Genomic DNA, 26,459 nt, shown 5'->3' on the forward strand with positions numbered 1-26,459 from the left:
GGCTCCGGTTCGGCTCGCTACCTCTGGGAGACAGTTCCAGTCACTTCTCCTCCTACAAGGGTTAAAGCCGCGGCACCACAGACACGTGCGACTTCCCGGACGCTCCTACAGTGTGTTATATGTTTTAAAAAGATACACACATACAATGCAGTGTATCCTTTGAACCTGTGTTTTTACACACTCACTTGAGATTTGAGTTGCCTGGAAAACTACTTCCTTTTAGCTGCTGTGCGGGCTTCCCTTGTAGCTCAGTGGGTAGAGTCTGCCTGCGATGCAGGAGACCCGGATTCAATCCCTGAGTTGGGAAGATCCCCCGGAGAAGGAAATGGCAACCCACCCCAGTATTCTTGCATGGAGAATCCCATGGACAGAGGAGCCCAGCAGGCTACAATCCATGGGGTCACGAGTTGGACGCGACTTAGGGTACCATTGGTCTGAAATACCCCATAGTTTATTTAGATGCTTCATAGATATTATTTGTCACCAAGCACTGCTTTCATCTCTGATTCAGAGCCAGTATTCAAACCCAGCTTTCTCTAATTCCATCAAGCAATGCATTCAATAAATACTAGGAAGATAAAATTTTAAAGAATGAGCTTGCAGACTGCCTGCTATATCTCTGGGATCTAAATGTAAAGGAAATTGGCTGTCCATCCTCCTGGCAAAGCAGGATCAGGGCGGCCTTGTCTTGCTGGGAGAAGGGGGTTGGTATGGGGCTACATTGCAGGAGGCCCCGGGGTCCCAGAGGTAGTGGGTCAGCTACCTGAGATATTGGCTGACGGGGAAGCAAAAGATCCCTCTTTATGGATAATAAATATTGGGGAATCAATGACATTAAAAATATTAGAGTGTAGTTAATTTATAATGTTGCCTTAGTTGCAAACGTACAGCAAAGTGATTCAGTTACACATTTGTTGTTCAGTCGTTCAGTCGTGTCCAAGTCTTTGAGACGCCATGGACGCAGCATGCCAGGCTTCCCTGTCCTTCACCATCTCCTAGAGTTTCCCCAAACTCATGTCCATTGAGTCTGTGACGCTATCCCACCATCTCATCCTCTGTTGCCCCCTTCTCCTCCTGCCTTCAATCTTTCCCAGCATCAGGGTCTTTTCCAATGAGTTGGCTCTTCACATCAGGTGGCCAAATTAGTGGAGCTTTAGCATCAGCATCAGTCCTTCCAATGAATATTCGGGGTTGATTTCCTTTAGGATGGACTGGTTGGATCTCCTTGCAGTCCAAGGGACTCTCAAGAGTCTTCTCCAACACCACAGTTCAAAAGCATCAATTCTTCGGTGCTCAGCTTTCTTCACAATTCAACTCTCACATCCATACATGACTACTGGAAAAAATCATACCTTTGACTATACAGACCTTTGCTGGCAAATTAATGTCTCTGCTTTTTAATATGCTGTCTAGGTTTGTCATGGCTTTTCTTCCCAGGGGCAAGTATCTTTTAGTTTCATGGTGCAGTCACCATCCACAGTGATTTTGGAGCCCAAGAAAATAAAAGTCTATCACTGTTTCCATTGTTCCCCCCATCTATTTGCCATGAAGTGATGGGACCGGATGCCATGATCTTAGTTTTTTGAATGTTGAGTTTTAGGCCAGCTTTTTCACTCTCTTCTTTCACTTTCATCAAGAGGCTGTTTAATTCCTCTTTGCTTTCTGCCATAAGGCTGCTGTCATCTGCATATCTGAGGTCATTGATATTTCTTCTGGCAATCTTGATTCCAGCTTGTGATTCAACCAGCCCAGCATTTCTCATGATGTACTCTGCATATAAGTTAAATAAGCAGGGTGATGATATATAGTCTTGATGTATTCCTTTTCTGATTTGCAACCAGTCTGTTGTTCCATGTCCAGTTCTAACTGTTGTTTCTTGACCTGCATACAGGTTTCATAGGAGGCAGGTAAGGTTATCTGGTATTCCCATCTCTTGAAGAATTTTCCACAGTTGGTTGTGATCTACACAGTCAAAGGCTTTCGCACAGTCAGTGAAGCAGTAGTATATGTTTTTCTGAAATTCTCTTGCTTTTTCTATGATCCAGTGGATGTTGGCAATTTGATTTCTGGTTCCTCTGCTTTTTCTAAATCCAGCTTGTATATCTGGAAGTTCTCAGTTCACATGCTGTTGAAGCGTAGCTTGAAGGATTTTGAGCATTACTCAGTTAGCGTGTGAGATGAGTGTAATTGTGTGGTAGTTTTCACATTCTTTTCAATTGCCCTTCTTTGGGACTGGAATGAAAGCTGAGTTTCTCCAGTCCTGTTTTTCCCAGCCACTGCTGAGTTTTCCAAATTTGCTGGCATATTGAGTGCAGTGCTTTAACAGCATCATCTTTTAGGATTTGAAATAGCTCAGCTGGAATTCAATCACCTCTACTAGCTTTGTTCATAGTGATGGCTTCCTAAGGCCCGCTTGACTTCACACTCCATGATGTCTGGCTCTAGGTGAGTGATCACACCATCATGGTTATCTAGGTCATGAAGATCTTTTTTGCATGATTCTTCTGTGTATTCTTCTTAATATCTTCTGCTTCTGTTAGATCCATACTGTTTCTGTTCTTTATTGTGCCCATCTTTGCATGAAATGTTCCCTTGCTATCTCTAATTTTCTTGAAGAGATCTCTAGTCTTTTCCATTCTATTGTTTTCCTCTGTTTCTTTGCATTCTTCACTGAAGAAGGGACTTCCCTATAGCACAGATGATAAAGAATCTGCCTGTAGTGCAGGAGACCTGGGTTCACTCTCTGGGTTGGGAAGATCCCTTGGAGAGGAAATGGCAATCCACTTCAGTATTCTTGCTTGGAGAATCCCACGGACAGAGGAGCCTGGCGGGCTACCGTCCATGGGGTCGCAAAGAATCGGACATGACTAAGTGACTAACACACACACTTAAGAAGGCTTTCTCACCTCTCCTTGCCTTTCTTTGGAACTCTGCATTCAGATGGGTATATCTTTCCTTTTCTCCTTTGCCTTTTGCTTCTTTTCTCAGCTATTTGTAAGGCCTCCTCAGACCACCATTTTGCCTTTTTGCATTTCTTTTTCTTGGGGATGGTTTTGATAACCACCTCCTATACAATGTTGTGAACCAGCAATCCACATTTCTGCAGGCACTCCGTCTATCAGATCTAATCCCTTGAATCTATTGTCACTTCCATTGTATAATCGTAAGGGTGTGTAGATGTTAATTCCAAAAGTCCCAATTCATCTCTTCTCTCCCTATCTCCTTGGGTAACTATAGGTTTGTTTCCTATTTCTGTGGGTCTATTTCTGTATTGTAAACAAGTTTACTTGTATCATATATTAGATTCCACTTGGAAGTGATATCATATGATATTTGTCTTTGTCTGATTTACTTTGCCTAATGTGATAACGTCTAGGTCCCTCCACTTTGCTGTAAATGGCACGGTTTCATTCTTTTTTATGACTTGGTAATGCTCCATCGTGTCTGTGTACCCTGTCTTCTTTATCCACTCCGCTGCTGATGAACACTTAGACTCCCTCCATGTCTTGGCTGTTGTGAATAATGTGGCTGTGAACATTGGGGTATCTTTTTGAGTTAGAGTTTTCTCTTGATAACAATGGTAGTTTTTGAGGCCTGAAAGACTCTGAGGGATGGGGAAAGGTTTTAAAGGCAGTGTGAGTCAAGGGCCCAGCCCTAAGGACCTAAAAAATCCAGCAAGGGAGACGAAAGTAACATGAAACAGAAAAACTGGGTATGGAACAGCTTGCTGTGTGCTGTGCCCCTTGTCATCTTTTACAGAAATGAAATATCCTCTTTTTCTTGACATCTTGACTTCTGCCTCAACAATGCCTTCTGGAACTACTTTCAAGGCATCTAGTGCAGAACAAATTTATTTCTAAAGGCCATGTAATATTCCATGCTATGGACATACCATCATTTATTTGACTATTCTGTTATTAATGGGTTTTCTCCTTTTGTTGCTGTAATTGGCTAAAAGCTGTAGCAGTTAATGTCCACTATATATATGTCCCGATGTGCTCAGACTTCTGCAGGAGAGTCTACCAAGACTGGAATGGTTGCAGAGGAGGGTGTATGTATCTCTAATTTTAATAAATGCCATCTTACTGCTTTCTGAAAAGGCTAGAATTCATACTCCACACCCTGCCCCCCACCAACCAATGTATAACTGTCCTTTCCCCACATGGTCACTTCTGATAGTTATGAAGCTCTTTTTAAGTGTCTGACATTGTTATCCATTTCCATGGCTACTAGGCAATATAAGTGTCTTTTTGGAAATTGTTTATTTTTACCATTTTGTCTACTGCTCATCTTTCGCCTGGTTGTTATTATTACCCTTTCGGTTTTTCCCTTGGTTAGTTTGTAAGAGCTGTTTATATAGAATCGGTATCAACCCTTTGTCATCTGTCTTACAAATATTTGGACCAGTGATTTCATTTGTCTACTGAGTTTGCTTACCAGCCAATTCACTGAAGGATGATAGCGGCAAACTGAGTTTCATCAGCTCAGAGAACATCCTAATTTGTTCCATAAGTTAACCAACCTTTTGGAAAGGTCCATGGATGGAGTGTGAGGTCGATGGGTAAGATGCAGTCACCTCATTGATGAACGTGGCAGCTCACTGCATCAGCTGAATTTTCTATCACTTAATGCTTTTCCAAGGTTCTTCAAACCATAGGGAGACATACCTACAGTATGCCTGATGTAGAGGAAAACACAGCTGGTCTTTGAGTAGCTATAACACACTCAGCCAGTCTCTCTTGTCCTTATGGGAAAACAGCCCTGAAATACTGTATCGTTTTCTTTTCTAGAAATCGCATCATCCTCAAAGCCTCATCCGCCTGTTGTGGGCAAAGTGACTCATCACAGCATTGAACTATACTGGGATCTGGAGAAGAAAGCAAAGCGGCAGGGGCCCCAGGAACAATGGTTCAGGTTTTCTATCGAAGAAGAGGACCCCAAATTGCACACTTATGGTATCATTTATACGTAGGTGCAATGTTGAATTGCTTAATATTTTGCTTTGGTTTCTTGATTAGCTGGATTGGTTTCTGTTGTCTCCAAGAAGACTTGTTTTTTGAAATTAAAAGGATGAGAGAGCATCATTGCATCCATTCTTTCTGTGAAGGATGAATTTCAGAAAAGAAGGGTGAGCAGTCGCTTTGATATTAAACCTCATAGACCTCTGAGAGCTCCGTAGGCTTCTGAAATATTCTAATGGTGTATATTTCAAATCCAAAATGTGGAGACAGAATCAGAGGAGAGTTGGATGAAATTGCTTGAGGTTCCCATCAGGCTGCCCTGGGCACAGGTGTGACAACTCCCTGACACTCACGTTGCATCACTGGTCCCTCGCTGACTCTTCCAACCCACCTGCCACCTCTGTTTCGCCTCCATCAGGGCCTGGCTTTTCGCCTTCCCCTTGAATGCGTTTCCTTCTGTTTTTATTTATTTATTTTATTTTTTGCGGCTGCACTGGATCTTCATGGCTTTGCACGGGCTTTCACTCGTTGCGGCTAGTGGGGGGCTACTCTTCTTTGCAGTCCGCTGGAGATGAGATAACTTTTTCTCATTGAGATGACTTTTCCAGTGGCAGAGCATAGGCGCTAGGCATGCAGGCTCAGTAGTTGTGGCGCTTGGGTTCAGTACTTGCGGCACACAGGCTTAGTTGCTCAGCAGCATGTGGAATCTTCTGGGACCAGGGATCGAACCCATGTCCTCTGCTTTGGCAGGCGAGCTCTTATCCACTCCGCCACCGGCGAAGTGCTCCTTCTGTTTTTAACACAGCTGGTTCCTCCACACCACGCACGTGTCATATCAAATACTGGCCCCTCCTCAAGAGGCCCCCCGAGGTAGCTGTCCCTCCAGCCCGCTCTCCTCTCTGCTGTGACCGGGTTTCATTTTCTCGTGACGTCTGGCTCTGCTGGAGCCACTTTGCCGTTGGTCTCTTCATTTTCTGTCTCCCCGCACCCCAGCATCTAAACGAGAGGCAGGTAAGATTCCTGCTTTGCTTCAGGCTTTCTCCCCAGCTCCCAGACAGTGTCGGCACACAGGAGGCCCTCAAAATACTTGCATCAAGAAGTCGTTTGTTCCCCCCCACCCCCTTAGCTTTTACTTCAATCCTTATTTCTTCCTTTGCCAGCTCTACTACTTGTAAAATGACTTGTGTTTCAGGAATAAGACTGAAAATGAGGTACCAGTTGGGTTTATATGTAACTTTTAATTTTGACATAATCGCAGCTTCACATCTGGCTGTGAGAAATCGTGTAGAGCGATCCCGCGAACCTCTCACACTTTCCCCAGTGGGGACGTCAGGGAAAGCTGTAGGGCAGAGTCACCATCCTGGCGATGATGAGGTCGTGATGCAGAACAGTTCCAGCACTTGGCTGGACTTCGCTCAAGGTGGCATTGTGGTGAGGGTACAAACCCTAACCACGGTATCCTTGTGATTTGATGAATGATTCTTTGTACCTAGAAAAAAAAAAAATGCATGCACGTACCTGAAAAAAGCAAATCCACCCCAAAGCATGAATGATGATATAATAAGTATCCCTATATATAGAGAAAAAGATTCAATTTCTTTCCTGCTGTCTCTCTTGGTATCGTGAGCCGAGCTTGGAGACGTCAGGTGGGACTCTCCTAGGGGCTCCTTTACTTCCCGCCTCCATTTCTCCTGTGCTGGGTGAGCAGTCAGGTCCACTGGCCTCCAGCCTGGGTTTCTCAGAGATCTGAGTGCTGCCTGGCCTGGAAGCTCAGCTGGTTGGTTGCCTGGTATTTCAGGACCTGTCCCGGAGGCCTTCAGACCCCCAACCCTGAGCCACCATCGTGAGACGCTCAAGCTACCGCAGAGGATTAGCACAAGCCTTGACGCTAGGTGGCAGAGTGCGACCATGTTAATCTTGACCTTTTCTTGGTTCCATCCCTTTCCCCCTGGGTGTATCGTCGTTAAAACTAGGAAATGCCTTTCTTTAAAAAAGCGGCGACCTAGACTACCTGACCTTGGGCTTGTGGATTTAAGAACTTCGTTTCGACCCGTCACTTTCTGTTCTTCTGCCCCGCTGGCCAGTCTAGGATCGATGCTGGCGCTCCTTCTCACAGCCTGTGATCTAGCTTTTGTGAGTTCTCCCTCTGCACATCCTTTCTGTGCTTTCTTTTGTTCAACTCCAGCATGTCCCTTGCGAGGCTGCAAGGAGGATCTGTTTTCTGAGTTGTCACTGCTGAGTTCCCAGGTCCTACAGCTGTCCACAGTGGCTGATGTAATTGTCCACATCCCTTTTAGTTGCTGTGTAATTGTCCAAATCCCACATTTTCTTTTTTAACCTTCCTCTTGTCACGTTGCCTGCAATGCGTTTCCATTGCTTGCAGGGTGAAGGTCAGACTCCTGCAGACTAACACTGGATGCTCTTCAGTTTGCCCACCACCTGTCTTTCTTCCTGTCTCTTATTTCTGAGCATGAATCGTCCAGTGAAATCTGCTTCACGTCCCTGGATGACGCCTTGAATTTTCTTGCACGTGTGTTCAGCTGTTTTCCCTGTTCAGAACAATCTTCCCTCCCACCCTGCTCCATCCTTCGCTCCACCCAAGTCAGGTTCTGTCTTGACTGAGACGTTCCTTTTGCTCTCCTATTATCTACCCCTCTAAATTCCTCTAATAGTCATTTCCCCTCTCATGCATTTCATTCATTCATTCAATCAGCACCTACTATGTGCCAGACATTGTTCTGGTTGCTGGGGATACCGCACTGGACAAACAGATCCTAATTCCTCCCTCGTGATGAGGAAGATGAATGGTAAGGAAGGGGCAGAAGTGAAAACACAGTGTGTTGGATGGTGGTGAGTACTGAGGAGGAGAAGCCAGGGGCTTGGCGTGGAGGTGAAGGCTTCACTGAGCAGGTGACATCCGTATGAAGGAGCAAGGGAGGGGTGTCTGTGAGTGTCTGGAAGAACGTCCCGGGCAGAAGACACAGCTGGTGAAAATGCCTGGAGTCCCAGAAACGCTGAGCAGTGGAGTGAATGAGAGGGGTGACAGGGGCTGGGCCAGGGAGGAGACCCCCGGGGTCCCGGGGGCTGCCCCTCTGCCAGGGGAGAAGCCTCTGGGCCCCCATAAACCGTGGAGGGCATGGTGGTCTCACCCCGGGAGGATCACTCTGGCTGCTGAGGGAGGAGCCGAGGCGGCCACAGCAGGGAGGACTAACTGGGGAGCGTCTGTAAATAATTTAGGTGGGAGACGACAGAGTGGTGAATTCAGGTTTTTTAAAGACCATTTTGAAAACTTTTGCTGGTGGACCAGGCGCGGGATGTGAGAGAAGGAGGATAGCAGGGGGCATCTGTGGACAACTCGAGGTTGGGAGCACCGCTGGGATGACATACAAGTCTGTGGGCTTTTGGAGACCTGGCGTCCTAGAAAGCGTGGCGAGTCAGACACACAGGCCCCTGGCCCTGCCTCCCAGCACCTTCTCTGAGTCCTGAGCCAGCAGCATGGCCTGCCTGCCTTTTCCCGGGCTCGTTTTGTGGCTCCAAATGCTCTGATCCCCACCCTTGCCTCTGGAGGCCTACAGGTTTCCGTCGCAGCCTCTGGCCAGCTTTCTGTCCTCCAAGCGCTCAGCACCCACTTCCCACAAACGTTTCCCAGCTGAGACGGACTGCGGGGCGTGATGAGCACACCCTTCCTGCACGCCCGTCTCCCCAGCAGCTCCCTCCTCACGTCCCCTCCTTCCTCACACCCTCTTCTTCCTCACGTCCTCTCCCTGCAGGGGCAGGGAGTTGGTCAGTCCATTTTGTGAGTCCAGCAAAGTTAGCCTCGGTGCTCAACCAGCACAACCGGCTCACTAGTATCGTAACAGGTTTGTCACGCTTGTCACGTAAATGATACACAACTCAGCAAACAAGAGCACACAAAAGCACAGCTTCTTGTCGAGCGTGCACACACGTGACAATGTACGCCAGACATGTAAACTAACAACTGGCATGGTGGGACATATGAGCACACGTTCACGTCTTTGCAAGTTCACAGCTTGAAGGTTCTCGTGTAGGGGACTTTCTCTGCACAGTCACGTGCCAGCTGTGTGTCTGCCTGCAGGAAGGAGACTGGGGTGGAGGGCACCTGGGGGGCAGGAGCGGACGCCTGGTTTGTCCTTTGTACCCAAGAGTTCAGCCCAAGGTGAGAGACGGCCAGCCGTCCAGGTGAGCTCCTCCCTGCGGGTAGTCAGTGCTCAGAAACCCTTCTAGCCACCCTTCTGGTAGCTCTGGAGGACGCAGCCTCCATGACGGCTGTCTTCACCGCGGGTCTCCCTCCCATCTAGGGGCTACGCGACCAAGCACGTGGTGGAAGGCCTGGAACCGCGGACCCTGTACCGATTTCGGCTGAAGGTCACCAGCCCCTCCGGAGAGTACGCGTACAGCCCGGTGGTCTCGGTATCCACGACCCGTGAGTATTCAGAACTTGGAGCCCATTTGTCTAACGGTGCCCGGCCAGCATGAGGGGAAGACGCTCTGCTTTCTGCTCGGCCTGACCGGTCGCAGAAACCGCTCCGTTTTTGAACGCCGTGATAACATTGTTCGCTGTCCGGGCCTGGCCATCCCACAGGGGAAGTCGCGTTATGCTCAGACAAAAGTGAGACCTGTTTTTGTGTCGGCTGGCACTACCCTGGGAGCGCACATTCAGGAAAAAAGAGGATAGAGTCACCTTTCTTAGGAAACGAGCCGCGGGGCGTGTGGGCTGCCTCAAGGGTTCCCAGGCCGAGAAGCAGGCTGCCCACCTGGGTGACCTCAGGGCAGAAATCCGCTTGGCATTTTGTCCCTTTGAGACAACGTCAGTGTATCGTCATGACTGGACGCATAAACCTGGTTCCTGGGGATGCCGTGGGTGGAGACACAGTGGGGGAGGGGCGAGAGGCCGATTTAGGAGTGCAAATATTTTCTGTTTTCATACTTTCTCTTTTAAAGGTTTGTTTATTTTTGGCTGTGCTGGGTCCTCATTGATTTGCATGGGCTTTCTCTAGGTGCACTGAGTGGGGTGACTCTTCATTGCTGTAGCGGGCTTCTCATTGTGGTGGCTTCTCTTGCTGCAAAGCACACACAGGTTCTAGAGCGTACAGGCTTCTGTAATTGCGGCTCCCGGGTTCTAGAGCACAGGCTCAGTAGTTGTGGTTCATGGGCCTCATTGCCCCGAGGCCTGTGGGATCTTCCCAGACCCGGGATCCAACCTGTGCCCCCTGGCTGGGCTTCCCTGGTGGCTCATCTGGTAAAGAATCCGCCTGCAATGTGGGGGACCTGGGTTCGATCCCTGGGTTGGGAAGATCCCCTGGAGAAGGGAAAGGCTAACCACTCCAGTGTTCTGGCCCGGAGTATTCCACAGACCGCATAGTCCATGGGGTCGCAAAGAGTCGGACACGACTGAGCGACTTCACTTTCCCCTGCACTAGCAGGCTGATTCTTCACTACAGAGCCACCAGGGAAGCGCTGTGATCGGTATTTTAAAGCATCTTGAATGTGTGTGTGTAACGCAGTGACATCTTTGAACCAGAATGCTGTGAAGATTAAAACAGTCACAAGTGTTCTTCCCGGCCCACCCACTGAAAACACAGACAAAACTTTTTCTCGGTTGCGTAAAGGGAATCCACCTCTTGTGAGTTAAATGTTATTTTCAAGTTTCATTCGGTGTAGCACTTGGCTTGAATACGGGTGTATATGTTTACAGAGAGTTTCAGTTGTGTCTGTAAGGCCTTTGCTCATGGAAGTTTTCATGTGCAGGAAAGATCTTTCAGATTTTGAGTTGGTTCGTAACAGCTTCCATTGCATGGGGGCCATTAGGGGGTTGGATCTCAGTTTAGCAAGCTGAGAATTTAGTTAAAGCTGAGAGTGGCGACATCGTGTACACCCCCTAAACAGTGCTCAGCTGATTGTGAAGAAATACAGTTTCAGAGAAGGCTTCTGACGTGAAATGGTCAATTCCGAAGATTCTGGTCAGAAAAGATGGCTTGGCCCTGAAGCTGGAGAGGATGAACGCACTTGCCTTTCTGTGGAAGCTGTTGACTCCTGGAGTGTTTTAGGGGAAAGAAAAGGCAGCTCTTTGTGTGCTGGGGGAAGGCATAGAGAAGGGAGGAGAGCAGAGAGGAGAAACATGGGCGAAGGGAGCCCACTGGGTAAAGAGAGGCTCCGGAGGCCAGCTTTGGGGCAGGCGGCTCCCCCAGGTCAACGTTCAGCTCCCTGCAGCCCTCCGGGGGCTCCACTCCTGCATTCTGGGGCGCCCTCCCCTCCACTCCTGGGCCTGCCGCGTCCACTCCAGGGGCAGAGCTCTGCTCTGGGTGGGTCCTTGTGGGGCTGCCCCTGGCCTGCTGGGCACTCAGGTCCTCCCCCACCACAGAGCCATGTCTCAGGGTCTCCCCGCCTCTAGCAACACTCCATTGCCTCTTATTTTACATAGTCATCGTCTTTCCTGGCTTCCACCTACTGTGTGCTGAAGGGCGAGGGTGATGGGTTAGTCATGTCTAATTATAGAAGACTTAAGACACGCGTGGGCAGATAGTGAACAAAATGCCCCGAGATAGACCTGGGAGGAGGAAGAGATGCTCTGACTGGCTCAGCTTTCTTTCCTGCATCTCAGGAGGTGGGTCTGGTTCCCACTGGCTGGGGAGACGCCCCTGAACCTGCCAGGTGAGTGGAACCGGGCATAGAGAGGCCTCTGGTGGCCATTGGCATCCTTAGTATCCCATCGAAGCCAGGGCGGGGGCTCCTGGGCCTTGTGGCCAGAGGTTACAGGGAGTCAGGGCACCACCTGGAGTTCTAGGAAGACAGAAGACCCCCCCACCCACCATAGCTCTTGGTATGTCAGCTGACAGTGGTGGTGCGTGCAAGCCTGGTGTGCCTTCTCCTTGCTGAGTGGACTTTGGAGAGGCAGCCGTGGATAACTGGTCTGGTGGTCCAAAGCCTTTGTCACTGCAGTCCACAGCTTCCACAGGTCAAGAGACAAGGCCTCCTGCAGGGATGAGGGTGGGCCGGAGAAGAGGCTCCTGGTGATGCCCTGGGAGCTGGGTGCTGGGTCACAGTGGATGCACCTGCCTCCAGGACGCGTGCCAGACCTCAGGGCCCTCTCCTGGGTGGGAAGGATCTGTGTACCTCTTCCTTTTGGCTGGCTGCTGCTCGCTTAGGCTGTTACTATAATATACAAAGCAGATTCTCCTAAGGAGGCAGATCATGCTAAACAAAGAATTAAAAATGTGCACATTATATAAAACAAGCGAAAATGCTTCTGTGGGTTGATAATTTGCATTCGGTTTGAAAGTGTTTTAATGAATTACAAAAGCATGTACTTTGTTTGAATAAAGGATGCTCAGCCTTTTTTTTTTTTTTCCTTCCCCAGGTAAAGTACAGGAGATTCTTGCTTAAATGAGGCATGCAATTTTAATCAGTTGGGCCCTTAAAAAGAAAGAAAAACAGCTGCTGCTTCTTAATTGGCAAATATTTTCCCCAATGAGCTCATCATTTATTCACTGTTTTTAATAGAGACTTAAATTCCACCAAGAAAGGTATTATCACGCCGCTTCAATATCTGCTGGGGGATCTGCAGCTTAATGACCCTCCTAGAGAACGTGAGCTGAGGCTTCCCAAACACTTCTCTGTCCCCTCTTCCTCCTGGCCAGGTGTCCCCTCCCGAGGTCCCACCTGACCAGTGCCACCCGTCTAACACACGTGGGTGGCTCACGAGTGTCTTCACCACCGGCAGCATCAGTTCAGTATTTGGAATTGAGACACCCCAGGTCAACATCAGAGAAACAGGCCCACAGATGCAAAGCCTGCCTTTGTCGTGTTCCGTTGCACGTACTGACAGCAGGTCCCTTGGGCCAGACCCAGGGTGTCTTAAAGGGCTTGGGGGCGGGGGCCTGAAACATTCTGCTCACCCTGGGATTTCTTCTGTTCTTCACGACTCCTGCCTAGAGTGGGATGGGAGGAGCTGCTCTGCCCTGCAAACAAGAGTCTTTGTGTTTCTTTCCTGTTTCTCAGTCAATTCCTGTAGCCAGTGCTACCTTTCAAGCCTTGGTGGTCCCTGTCGGGGCTGGTGGTCACACTCGGTACTTCTTTGCCTTCCCAGCAGGGCTCTGAGAGGGTCAGTGAGTTAATGGTGAGACATCCCTGATGACAGTTACTGCTTCCTTTTGCTGGAGCTCAGCGAGCAGGGCGTGGTGAGCAATTGTGTTGTTTTCCTTCTCTTCCATGAGGTGTCCCTTTGTTCAGAATGAGTTCAGAGGGCGCTGATGACCCGTTACAGAAGCCAGGACAGGCAATGTGTTGTGTTAGCTGCTGAGTTGTGTCCGACTCTTTGCAACCTCATGGACTGTAGCCCACCAGGCTTCTCTACCCGTGGGATTCTCCAGGCAAGAATGCTGGAGTGGATTGCCATTTCCTTCTCCAGGGGATCTTTCCGACCCAGGGATCAAACCTGGGTCTCCTGCACTGCAGGCAGATTCTTTACCGTCTGAGCCTCTGGGGACATTTATTTAAATTACATCCTAATATCATGATACCCTGGTCTCTGCTATGCGTGGTCCTCAAGCTTCTAAGCGTGAAATGAACTTCCTTCATTTTCTGATATTTGCCTGCTGCAGAGCTCCTTGGCTGGGAAGGGGAGGGCCCGCACGAGGAGAGGTGTGCTGGGGCAGAGAAGAGGGGCGGCGTGGGCTGGAAGTGGTCAGGGGGCACTGTGCTGGGCGCTGTGTGTGCTTTTCGGACTTCCCTTCACATTCCAAGAAATTAACATGTTTCTAAAGGCTCCTAAGCTTTAGGCCTCCCCTTTTACTTCACACTTGGCAGGTGTTGGGGTTCATAGATGTGTATTTAAGATGTCTGCTTGTACCCAACGTTTAGTAAGAGTGGAAGCCTACAGTGGACTGGTCAGCTACGTCAGCATCTAGTCAAGCCCCACACTCCTTCCTTGGATGACTCCCTCAGCCTTTCTTGTCCTGGTCTGTGGTCTGAAGGAGAATCTAAATGTATCATGTAAAGTCCTAGATTCAGTTAATAGGATTGAGTTAGGATACCATACTTTAAAATTCAGTAGAAATAGGATGAGCTTCCTATGTTCTTCTAGATAATTTTGGAGAAGGCAATGGCAACCCGCCCCAGCGCTCTTGCCTGGAGAATTCCATGGACAGAGGAGCCTTGGCGGGCTACAGTCCATGGGGTCGCAAAGAGTTGGGCCACAACTGAGTGACTATCACAATTCCTATGTTCCTCTAAACGATTCCATTCAAATCATGTATTTTTGTGTTTTTAGTGGCAATTGAAGTTTGCGATTCACAGGGGTGGGGTCGTTGGTGCAGTAACGGACTTACCTACGACACCTTCCTTCTCCTTTCCAGGAAGGGAGAGGGAAAGGGAACTTTGGGTTTTGTCTGCTCACTAAAGGATAGATCATTTTAAGTCCGTCCAACTCTAGTGTCCAACTCAGCCACTGCACTGTTGGAGTCTGGGGCTGGATAATTCAGGCTGTGGAGTTACCCTGGTCTGCAGAGTGTTTAGAGGCATCCCTGCCTCCAGCCCCTAGATGCCAGTAGTACCAACCCTTAAGTTGTGACAACCAGTCACAATATCATCAGACTGCACCGAATGTTCCCTGGGGAGCCCTCCCATCGTACCTCCCGAAACCAAGGGGCTAGAGATGACCCCTCTCTAAAGGCCAGGGCCGGCTGTGGGCCTTGCCTTCTGATGGCTTATTGTGCTGCTTTTGTTTAAGGCTCTGGGTCTAAAACTATATGTGGGATGATGACAGGGGAGTATAACGTAGCTGAGACATCTTAAGGAGGTTGGCAAGCTCAAGCAGACAACATGGTTGTTTCAAGAACGATTTTCACTCGGCTTAAATTTATTTTACCGGAACAGAAGAAAGGGTATCAGCTGAAGGTCACTCTGATAGGGATCCACTCATTCCTCTGCCCTTCTGTTTCCTGGCTTGTACTCTGTTCAGGGAGACTCGTCCAGGCAAACTGGCAGGAAAGGGGCTCCAGTGCTGGGAGCTGCCCCGGACCATTCCTCCACCAGCACAGGGGACCAGGGACCTCTGCAGGCTGGACGTAAGAGGGAGGGTAAGCTGTGGGGTGAGCCCCAGGAGGCAGCCTGGTGTGCGATGCGAGAAGACGGCTGCGGGGGATGTTTTCTTTCAGAGTTGAGAATATAACAGCTGAAAGTCAGCCCCACAGCATGAAGGACAGGGGAGGAGCCTGTGTGTGTCTCTTTCTCTCTGGTGCCCCCTAGAGTGAAGACCGGGGATGGACGTTACTTAGTTCAGTTCAGTTGCTCAGCCGTCTCCAGCTCTTTGCCACCCCATGGACTGCAGCCTGCCAGGCCTCCCTGTCCATCACCAACTCCCCGAGCTTGCTCAAACTCATGTCCATAGAGTCGGTGATGCCATCCAACCATCTCATCCTCTGTCGTCCCCTTCTCTTCCCCCCTTCACTCTTTCCCAGCATCAGGGTCTTTTCTAAGGAGTCAGTTCTTCACATCAGGTGGCCAAAGTATTAGAATTTCAGCTTCAGCATCAGTCCTTCCAATGAATATTCAGGACTGATTTCCTTTAGGATGGACTGGTAGGATCTCCTTGCAGTCCAAGGGACTCTCAAGAGTCTTCTCCAGCACCACAGTTCAGAAGCATCAATTTTCAGCACTCAGCTTTCTTTATGGTCCAACTCTCCCATCCATACATGACTAAGTCCCTTAGACATGTTAGATGAATGAGCCCCTTGAGATGACTGAAGCCAGGGATTATCAGCTCGATGCCTGTGGGGGCAGGTAGGATGCTACTTGCGTGTGGGAGGTTGGACACCAGGCTGAAAGGAAAGGCACTCTGCTTGGGGCCAGGGCACCTGCCACTCCGTTACTGCTACCTGCATGAGAGTATGTGTGCTTGGTCATGTCTGACTCTGCGAGTCCATGGACTGTAGCTCGCCAGCCTTCTCTGCCCATGGAATTCTCCCGGCAAGAATACAGGAGTGGGTTGCCATTCCCTTCTCCAGGGGACCTTCCCAACCAGGGACTGAACCCATGTCTCCTGTACTGCACGTGGACTTTTTTTTTCTTACCGCTAAAGACACTTAAATAATGTGCAGGTGCTGTTCTAGTGCTTTGTATTATTTCACTTAAACTTAATCATCGACAAAGGTAGAAAGTCATGGAAGCTGAAACACATGAAGCCGTGAAATAAACGTCCTGCTGGATGGCTTCTTTCACGTGGTTCTGCAGTCTCACGTGGTTCTCTGCCTCGTTCTCTTCCACGAGGAGTCGCTACACAAACGGCCTCTCTTCTCCCGTTGCTCCTCTACTGTTTCTCAGGACCCTCCCCCGGCTCTCCCCCACTCACAGGCTTGCCCCCACCGTGAGGCTTTCTCACCATGTCCCACCTCTCTGGGTACGAGCCCTTCTGCCCCCACAAGCCCGAAGTGGATGTTATGTTCCCAGGGAAGGACTGGCAGGATGGGTTCCCAATGTTAAAACCATCTGTCTTTTCTTGTTTGTTGTTCACATGGCTTAGTGACTCCCTGGCAAACAAAACCAGTCCATCGTGACGATGGTGGAGGTTTTCCTTGCTCGTAAGAGACGTTTATGAAGTCTTAAGAAATCTGAAAGGTTTATTTTTCGAATATCAGAATAACATCCACACAGCAGTGCTTTTATAACTTGAAAACGTCCCAAGCCTTTAGGACAGTCTAAATGTTCTCCTCTTAATATGTGAACACAAGGTCTTTTTTCAGTAAGAGGAGGAGTGGAGTATGTCATGTAAGAGACACTCAGCGAAGTTGCCAAGTGCCTTCTTAGAGGCGAACACGAACTTCCACTCGAGGCTGCAGGAGCAATAGAGCTGCAATGTGTCTCCTTTCATTCTATTTTGGATGACCACCTTCCATCTGCTTTCTTCAGGAGAACCCATAAGTACCGAACACTTGCACAGAGCTGTCAACGTGAACGATGAAGATCTGTTGGTGCGCATACTGCAAGGAGGGTGAGAGAACTCTGCCTTTTACAAACGTAGATCTTTTTTAATTCACAGCAATGCTTAGAAGCTGGCTCCAAAATTGATCTCAGATGACTGGTGTGAGGTCAGCCTGGTTCGTAAGGACAACCATAGAAAGCCCCACATAAATGCTATTATTTAATGAACACTGGAGACAGAAGTGCCAAGTCCGGGTGTCACATTTTCTTCCCAGAAATAGCTTCTGATTCTTGCTTATATGCCATAGCATTTGGGCAAATTTCACCCCTAACTGCCCATGTCTAATTCCTGATGAAATTAAGGAATCACTCAATCAGCTGTTTCTAATTCAAATGACTGATAAAACCCTAGAGGGGAAATGGTGACCATGAATGCCACAGATGGGCTATCTGCAGCTGCTTCCCAAATGAAAAGGGGGCGAGGTTACCCAGACCCTTTTTGAATTGATAGTTTTGAGCATCTTAGAAGATGGGGCTTCCCTTGTGGCTCAGCTGGTAAAGAATCTGCCTGCAATGTGGGAGACCTGCGTTTGATCCCGGTTGGGAAGATCCCCTGGAGAAGGGAGCCGCTACCCACTCCAGTATTCTGGCCTGGAGAATTCCATGGACTGTACAGTCCATGGGGTCACAAAGAGTTGGACACGACTGAGCAACTTTCACTCAGAAGAAAGGTCATCTCTGAATTGAGGCTCTGTAAGCTGGAGAAGAGAAGGTTCCTGCAAAAAGCCACGGCTTCCAAGCTGCTATTTAAGAGCTTGGCTTTTTTCTCTGAGCAGCAGAGCTTCACTCCCAGTAGGTGAGATGGGATCAAAGGAGAACTGTGGCTCTCCCTCATTCCAGGCTCGTGTGGCGGGTGGAGCTGAGAGCCTGCAGTGCAGACACTGTGTCCTCTCCATAGTTTAGGGGGCTCTGCTCTTGGTGGAGGATTTTATCGAATTGCATAATGGTTCTGCATTGGAGAAAATGCCTATTTCAAGTGAAATTACAGCAATTTCCTCCTCTTTCCTTGTGAATTTGGATCCTTTAACGTATTAGGCAGGGCAGTCTAAGACAACAACAACTTAATGGCCCAGGAGGAATTGGAATTTTCCGGAAAATGAACCATTCTAACCACCTGTGCTCTGCAAGAGGCGTCAGCTGTGAATCCACAGGAAGTGGTGCAGGCGCGTTAATCTCTCTTTCTCCTCTGTGTTTTCCCCCAAGCAACGTGAAGGTTGATGTTCCCAATAAATTTGGCTTCACCGCCCTGATGGTTGCTGCCCAGCGAGGATACACCAGGTATGGCCCTTCCCTCCTCATCCCTTAGTGAAGGGTGGAGCCCCTTGTTTGGGAGGGGAAAGGCTGTGGGGGTTCTCTTTCCGAAACTGTGCCTCATGCGGGCTGAACACCAACTCAGTGGCTCTTATCATAACACCAGACAACACGCAGGGGGGGGGCCTAATGTATAATCTCATGGTAAGGAAGAGAGATAGCCATTTCAATGACATTTTGCAAGGTATTTTATATGTTCTGGGGAAATTGGTTATCAGAATGTTAATTTCCTCATAAAGGAAAGGGGAGGGCTCTTCATTCTGGAAAACAAACTTCTCTGATAGGTTGCTCAGATAAAATTTCCACTGACACACTCCATTTTCTCTACACAGAGATAAGCATAAATACTAATATTTTTCCATCATATTTATATTTTAAGTACTAAAATGCCATTTTGAAAGAAATAGAACATGGATTTCCATTAAATGCTAACACTTGAAAACATTTCAAATGGCTGTTAAAGTGACAATGAGTTAGTTTGATAGTCTGGTTTGTTTCATATGGTGAAGTTTTTTGTTTTCAATAAATAATTCACATAAAGGGCAAAAACTTGTGGTTTTTTTTGGGGGGGGGCTGGTGTGGAGAGGTGATTTCCCAGTTTAATAATACCTGATTTTTAAAGCCAGCTGCCTCTGAAGATGGAGGAGAGTGTGTTGCCTTGATAGGTCTTAAATAGTTCATTTTTCCTGAGTTATCATGGGTTCTTACTCATCAAAACTGCTTATCCAGCAATACTGAAATTTGTTTTGTTTAGGCTTGTGAAAATCCTCATTTCTCACGGCACAGATGTGAATTTGCAGAATGGAAGTGGCAAGGACAGGTAGGTGTGGAACCTGCCCTAAGTGGTCGCCATGCTTGTGTTATTCAGCTTACTCCCAGAGGGCTTTTGACTTAGCCCCAATATTTTCTTGTTTCTTGTGACATTACTGAGACGTGATAGGTTGCCAAAGGAATGATGGTGACTCAAAAGCTGGCTTGTTCATTTGTTACTTATTGTTACATTCAACGGGGTAATTCTGGGGATATCTACTATAATGCGTCTTCCCTCCTTAGCTCAGAGCCCAGCACACTCTCTGCGCTCAGTAAATGATGGATGTTGAAATGGTTATCTCCAGCTGTGTGCTGGGCATTTGGCTGTAAGGGCCTGTGACACTTGGCCCCTCCCTAAGGGCTCTCACTGCATTTTGCCCAACTCTGTTAACGGAAAGTCTTAGGTGCCTCTAGAGTGAGGAACAATCATGGCAATACAGCTGGAGAAGAACCTCCCTGAGGTGGAAGGACTGAGTGCATCACAGGAGAAGTTTATGAAAAGAACGTGATACTCACACGCTTGTTCTTATAGTGATGTGAGAATGTTTTAGAAAGACTTAAAATTAATCATCAAGCTAGTGGTTGTTTGTTAATTATTTCAAGTCAACCAATAGTTATTGAGTGACTACCACATGCCAGGCTTCACCACGCTTGGCCCTGGGGTAAAACAGTGAACAAAATGTAAAGCCTTTGCTCAAGGAGCTTGTGGTCATGTGGCAGATGCAGAGTGAAGGGGTCTGCGCTGCACAGTGGTCTGTAAAGAGCAGCTAGAGGACCCTGATCGGGCCTGGTCGGCCATGAGGAGAACATCAGTTTCCCAAATCAGAAAGCCTGCCTGCTGTGCCCTCTGGACATAGTGCAGCAACAGATTTTAGTAACATTGAAACAGTCACTTACACATTTAAACAGTAGTGTCTTGAGTAATTCTTAGGTAATTTTGGAACTAAACCACAGTGGTGTGTGGTCACTCACCTAGAATCAGACATCCTGGAATGTGAAGAAAAATAATAGTGCCAGAAAAAGGAAAAAGAAAAGAAAAAGCTGAGAGGTACCAAAAAAAAAAAAAAGAAATAAAAAAATATAAATTAATTAGAAAATAAAAATTGTTGAGAAATAAAATGGACCAATTTCTCAAATCTCAGAGGAAAAAACTAGAAATCTGAAATGACTCATAACAGAGAAAATTTAAACATGAAAAAAATTGGTACGTTTGTGTCTAAAGTACATTTGATTGAATCATTGAAATGGGTACTTTATCTTTTTTAGAGAAAATTTAAACCATTAAAATCAAGGCAGTAAGCAGAACATCTGAAATAACCCATATCTATACAATAAACTGGAAAATTTATTAAAAAGATTACCTCCAAAATAGGTTCTGTGGTTTGTCTGTTCTACTAATGAGGTTGTTCAGATTTTCTAGGTACTGATAGTAACCTTGAACTTTTCCAGAGCAGAGAGAAATTGGAAAGCTATAGAGGATAGCCTTATTGCTAAAATCTGGTAGAAAGAAAGCAATTTGCATGTCTTTATGTGAAGACATTTTTGTGTCTTTTCCATCCCAACTACGGGGCTCATGTAGGAGGGTAAAGGTGTCTTGATTAGGAAATTTCGTAATATAATACTTCTCATAAGTAGACTAAAGGCGAAACCTATGTGTGCATGTGAACTAATCCTCTCTTTTTGTCCTTATTTTTTTGTTTTTTTTTTTAGCAATGACTTTTTGAGGAGATGGGATCAACTATCTTAGAGGATGTCCTATGTTTGTGATCTGCTCAACTGTCTCCTAGGTGTGAAGGAGGCATTTAACTTGTTTGTTGTTCCTAATAAAGTTAAAATTAGGTTTAACAGATTGATTTGATTCAGGTTAACATCTTTAGCAAGAGCACCTCAGGGCCAGTGTTGTGACTTCAGTTTTCCGGGCTGTGATGCAGGTTGTCCCACAGCCGGATATTCTAGTTCTGATCCTTTGGTTAGGGTATAACAGCTAAACCCTTCTTTTGTAAAGATAATAGTTTCCGATCGCAATTAGGAAATAATCTATGTTCTAGGAATTCAGTACCATGTGAATATCCTATTCTCCATTAACCTTTCATACAAATATTTTAGCATCCACCACGATCCTTGCCTAAATCAATGTTTAATTGGGACTTGCTGAAAAGTGATTTTCTAATTCCATCATTCCTCCTATATTTTGCTGGTAGTCTTCTTTTAACCAGAGGTTTCCCTCACCAACTGAGGATGGACTCATTTTATGCTATAAACACAACACAAATGTTTATTTTAAGCACAATAAAATGTTTATTTTCTTTTAAGTACCAATATTTAGAGTAAGGATTTCATTTAATGGTTATCTCTAATAGTGCCCAGTGAGATTTTTTTTTCTTTTCCTCTTTTGAATACCATCATGGACTGGTAGGTATTTTTCAAATCTGACATTCTACTCATTTACAGTGATTATTCATTTTTTGGAGGTTTAATTCACATGCCATAAAATTAATTTTGCTAAAATGTACAATTCAGCCTTTAAAAATATATTAACAAAGTTGTGCAACCACCATTATTCTATAATTCTAGAGGATTTCCATCAGTCCAGAAGGAAGCTCTGAATTCATTAGCAGTCATGCTCCATTTCCTCTCCCTCCAGCCCTGAAAACCACTAATCTGTCTCTATGGACTTGTCTATTCTGGACGTTTAATATGAGTGAACTAATACACATATGGCCTTTTGTGTCTGGCTGGTTTTATTTCACGTAATGTTTTAGGGTGCACCTACATTGTAGCCTGTTTCAGTACTTCATTTCCTTTTTATGGCTGAATTCTATTGAATGGATATACCACAGTCGATTTATTAGTTGATAGACACATACATGTTATATGTATAATTTTCTTGACTCTTCCACCCAAATTAGGATTCCTCTCTGAGGTTTAAACCAGGGAGGCTAAATATGGACCTGAGCACGGCAGCTGCACTGAATAGCCAAATGTTTCTTCTGCCGTGTGTTGCAGCCTGATGCTCGCATGCTACGCGGGACACCTGGATGTTGTGAAATATCTCCGAAGACATGGTGCTTCTTGGGACACTAGAGACCTGGGAGGCTGTACAGCTCTGCACTGGGCTGCAGACGGAGGCCACTGCAATGTGATCGAGTGGATGATAGGGGACGGCTGTGAGGTATGGGACCCTCCTCGTCAACTGCACACGTGGAGTTAGGAACCCAGATGCTATTCCACAGGGTTCAGGGGAAGCAGGACCTTATGTGGATGCCTGTGATTAGTTGAACTGAGCAATGCTGGAGGAAGTTCTCTGACTGACGAGCAAGAATGTTCCTGAAGCCTTGGGACCAAAAAGATCCTGATAGGATTTTTACGATAGTGAGGCTTCAGGTTGTCATGGAGGTTCAACTTGTGTGGGGGGAAAAGGAAACTGTGCTGAATGAGTCCAGAGCTGGACCTGATGTTGCTTCTGCTTCGTTTGTTCTTTTGTTCGTTTCCTCATTTATCTCTTCTTTCCATCTGCCAACAAAGCTTGATTGTGTCTTGACCACACACCAGATACTGTCACAGGTGCTGGACACACCAAGACGTTCAGAACTCTTACAGTCACAGTGCAGCTTATTGCTTTTAGAATTAGATCATTTTTTATTCTTTGCTTTAAAGATGAATCATTACAAAAGATTTCCAAAGAGCAAACACTATATCAAAAAGAGAGCATTCCAGCTCTTGTGTCTTTGCTTTGAAGCAGGTGTTGCTTCTGGTTCCAAGTCATCAGGAAGTACAAGTCCTACTTGGCAAGTAGAAGAGTTGTTTGGACATCTATAGACATTTTGAAGTTGGACAAATAGAATTAGCTCAATTACGGTAACTGCTGAAAACTTTCAAAACTTCCGTTCAAGACTTCAAAGAAGTTAAATAAAAATTTTAGGGCATGGAAATAAGGAAAGATGGACAAAATGCTGTCCTAATGCTGAGCGCCAGATGGGGCAGGGTTTTGAGAAGGTAAACTGATGACCTGGAAAATAAACTTGGAAGTAGAGTTCGGTCTCCTGGAAGATGTCTGTAGATTTGCTCAGTTTCTCTCTCAAGGGTGGCTGAGGGCAAGCAAGGCTTAAGCTGTGGGATCTCACTGGTTATAGAGTGCGAGGGCCCCTTGAAGGAAAAATACCTCAGTCATTAAGATAAATCCCTTTTATTACATTTCTTGTTTTCTTTGTTTTAGAAACATGCACAAAAGGTCAAAAGGATCAGCCTGCGTGCCTTGGTGGTTAGGGCTGGCCCACACCTGCCTTGGGGGGTAGTGACAGGCACATTCCTCTTGTTTGGTTTATGGCGAGTTTTGCTCATGCCTTGGACCCGGTAAGAATCTGTAGTTGAAAACGGTGGTTGACCTTTGCTGAAAGAAGGGCAGGTCTCTGCCACTGACATTTAAATACTGGAATTTTGGAAGTGTAGGCTCTCTGTGCTTCAGTTATGGACATACTCATTTGGGGTGAATACCATCTTTTTCTGTAGAACTGCAGCTCCATAAATGTGTCCACTGAAGATTTCTGTGTGGCTGGCAAGTGGCAGGTAGATGATCTCAGCATGATGGAGGGATGGGCCTGGGAGCAAATCCATCACCACCTCTTCTTGAATTGAATGATCTGTACTGAGTGTGACTTATTTCCATGGGGAACCATTTCTACATTTAATGAGCCATGTGACCTCAGGAAGGCCATTTGACTTTTCTGAGGTTTGGTTTAAACACGTGTAAACTAGGAATAAAAATAGCTACCCCTGTTTCACCTTCAGGACCCAAAGAGAAAATGTGCATGAGAGTGCAATGAAAATGTATACAGCACCCTGTAATTTCAGGCAATTATTTTATTATTATTTAACCATAACAGAGCTTGCTGCCTAGAACGGTTATTTGTTATTTGCAGGGGGAAGAGCTGCAAATCTTAACGGTGTTGCAGAAGGTAATACAAATCACCTGCAAGGTCTTAAAGCTCTTCTGGCAGGTCCTTGTTTGTTATTCTGGTCTGATGTTTTACTGAAGCTATAGATTTCTTTGAGTAATTCTTCTGTAACAGAATCAGGTGTGTGTGTGTGTCAGTGTGTGTGCATCCAGGGATCCATCTGTGTGCACATGTATACATTTCCTTCAGTATCATGCCTCATGGATTGATGAGGTCTTCATGGAATTGGAGGAGACAACATTTACATTCCCTTATTTTAAAATGTCTTTTAAAGCACAAAATTGTGAGATGTTGGTGTAGGTTTTTGGGAAATGGCCCATCTTGTTAGCTGGCAGACTCTTGTTTTGGACAAGGCATTAGGTTGGCTAATTTTTCAGGCTGGACTTCATGTCAGAGATCTGGTTGCTTTGTATTTACTTGTAATTCTTCTGCTTAAATTTAATACCTATTGGTAAATATCAGGGTGGGTGTTTATATTCCTGTCTTGTTCCAGAAGGCACTTACAGTTGCTTACAAAGATACTTTAAAAAAGAAGCAGAAACTATAAAAACAGGAGAGGAAAGTTAGGCAGGAGAAAATAAGGCAGCTCACATGGGGCCAAGGAGAAGGGGATTATGTTCATTTTTCTATCCCATCTTCTTTCCCTTTGAAGGCAGTGTAAATGAAGATGCTCATGGGTGGTGAGAAGCATCTTGGGGCCTGTCTGCACCCTTTAAAGTGGCCCAAACACAGATGCTCGCTGCGTAAATGTGAACAAAGTCAGCACAGTCCAGCTGATAATCACTAGGTCTAGAAAGACGGCTATCTAAATCAGGGGAATTGGGGCAAGTAGACATTGCTCTATAAGCTTCCCATGAGTGATGTGCAGGGCAAGAAAGTGGGCTGAGAGCCACTTGCCCTGTGGCTCTGCAGGTGGACGTTGTCGATGCTGGTTCCAGGTGGACCCCACTCATGAGAGTCTCTGCAGTCTCGGGGAACCAGGAAGTTGCCTCTCTGTTGATTGACGCAGGCGCAGACGTGAATGTGAAGGACAAAGACGGGAAGACCCCTCTCATGGTACAACTTGCTCCACGTAGCAGCCTGGCTTGACGTGTGGGATTAAGGTCACAGCTGCCCCATAAGAGCCCTTCTTTTGAGCTCAGCTGCATAAAAGCATCAGGTTTGGGTGGCGTATGTATTCCCCACTGGCCTGTGAATTAAGACATGGTGATGTCATCATGGCATTTTTTTGGGGGGGAGCCCAGTCTAGTATCTTTGTAGTCTTTCTACAACTATTTCTTGAAGCATTGCCAACTCCAGTCTCTGGGGCCATTTTGGGATGGAACAAAGGAGTGCTGTTCTCTGTCCGGGTTTGGCCTCGGACGTGTTGTCTCACATGGAGAAAAGCAGATTTCCTTTCCATTTCCCCTGTGTTTGCTGGCGCTGTGCAGTGGGGTCCACACGCCCATCCTGCAAAGCCCCGGTGGCCCCTGTCGGCTCTGCCTCTGGAGGGTGTTGCTGGTGGATGTCCTGCACCCACCTGCACCTGCCTGCACTGAGATCCCCTTCCTGCTCACACCCCACTGTTGACCTGTTTTCTAGGTGGCCGTGCTGAATAACCACGAAGAGTTAGTCCAGTTACTTCTTGACAGAGGGGCAGACGCAAGTGTGAAAAATGAGGTATGTGACTCCATCTCCATCTCAAGATTCCCCGGAGGGGAGGAGGGAACAGAGGCATGAAAGAATTTTTTTTTGTTTTGTCTTTCAGTTCGGCAAAGGTGTCCTCGAAATGGCCAGAGTTTTCGACAGACAGGTTGGGATGTTGTTGCTGCCCGTTGAGGCTAATTTTGTAGCATTAAAAAAAAATTTAAAAACCTCAACTCTTGGATTACATGCACCTGTTTTTGTTTATCTAGAATGTCCTCTCCCTATTAGAAGAAAGGAAAAGAAAGCAAATGCTGAAGAAGTCATCTATTCGCTGACCAGGGAACCTCTTACTTCCCTCTCAAAGCCCAGTGAAACAAAGCAAAGCGGGATTTGAACTGGAGAGAAGGAATTCGGTTTCTCTGAGGGCTATACATTTGATTACTTATTTAGTTGAAGATTCACAGTGACTTTTGTAACATACAACTGTTCCCACTTTGAAATACACCTTTTTACCTAAACATGCATGGTGGTGGTGTTGTCTCTGGGCGTCTGCAGGATGAGGATGTTTTCCTGAACTTGGAGTTAAATGTGAAACAGAATATTTAGGTCCCGGAGATGGAGCTGCAAAGCCACACACCGGTCTCCCTCTTCCCGCTCCCATCCTCCCAGCTGTCTGCCCTCCGAGCTACCCTGGGAGCCGGTGGAAATTCCCGCCCCCCATGTGTTCTCAGTTCTGTCCTTCCCTCCCAGCCTAAGGCCTTGCAGCCGCATTGCCAGGTGGTGCTCCCTCCTGGAGGGA

The 26,459-nt window shown here is 46.8% G+C and overlaps 1 protein-coding gene across 1 annotated transcript; it reads left to right on the plus strand.

Moving 5' to 3' along the window:
• Positions 1-4,557: 4,557 nt before the first annotated feature.
• FANK1 (fibronectin type III and ankyrin repeat domains 1) lies at positions 4,558-25,995 on the plus strand. The gene is made up of 11 exons (XM_052660833.1): positions 4,558-4,561; positions 4,791-4,968; positions 9,281-9,405; positions 16,887-16,968; positions 18,162-18,236; positions 19,024-19,089; positions 22,086-22,251; positions 24,947-25,090; positions 25,616-25,693; positions 25,782-25,826; positions 25,930-25,995. Exons 1-11 carry the CDS (start codon positions 4,558-4,560, stop codon positions 25,993-25,995), a joined length of 1,029 nt encoding a protein of 342 aa, XP_052516793.1.
• Positions 25,996-26,459: the final 464 nt, after the last annotated feature.

The sequence above is a fragment of the Budorcas taxicolor genome, chromosome 23 (assembly GCF_023091745.1).
Source record: "Budorcas taxicolor isolate Tak-1 chromosome 23, Takin1.1, whole genome shotgun sequence".
NCBI lineage: Eukaryota > Metazoa > Chordata > Mammalia > Artiodactyla > Bovidae > Budorcas > Budorcas taxicolor.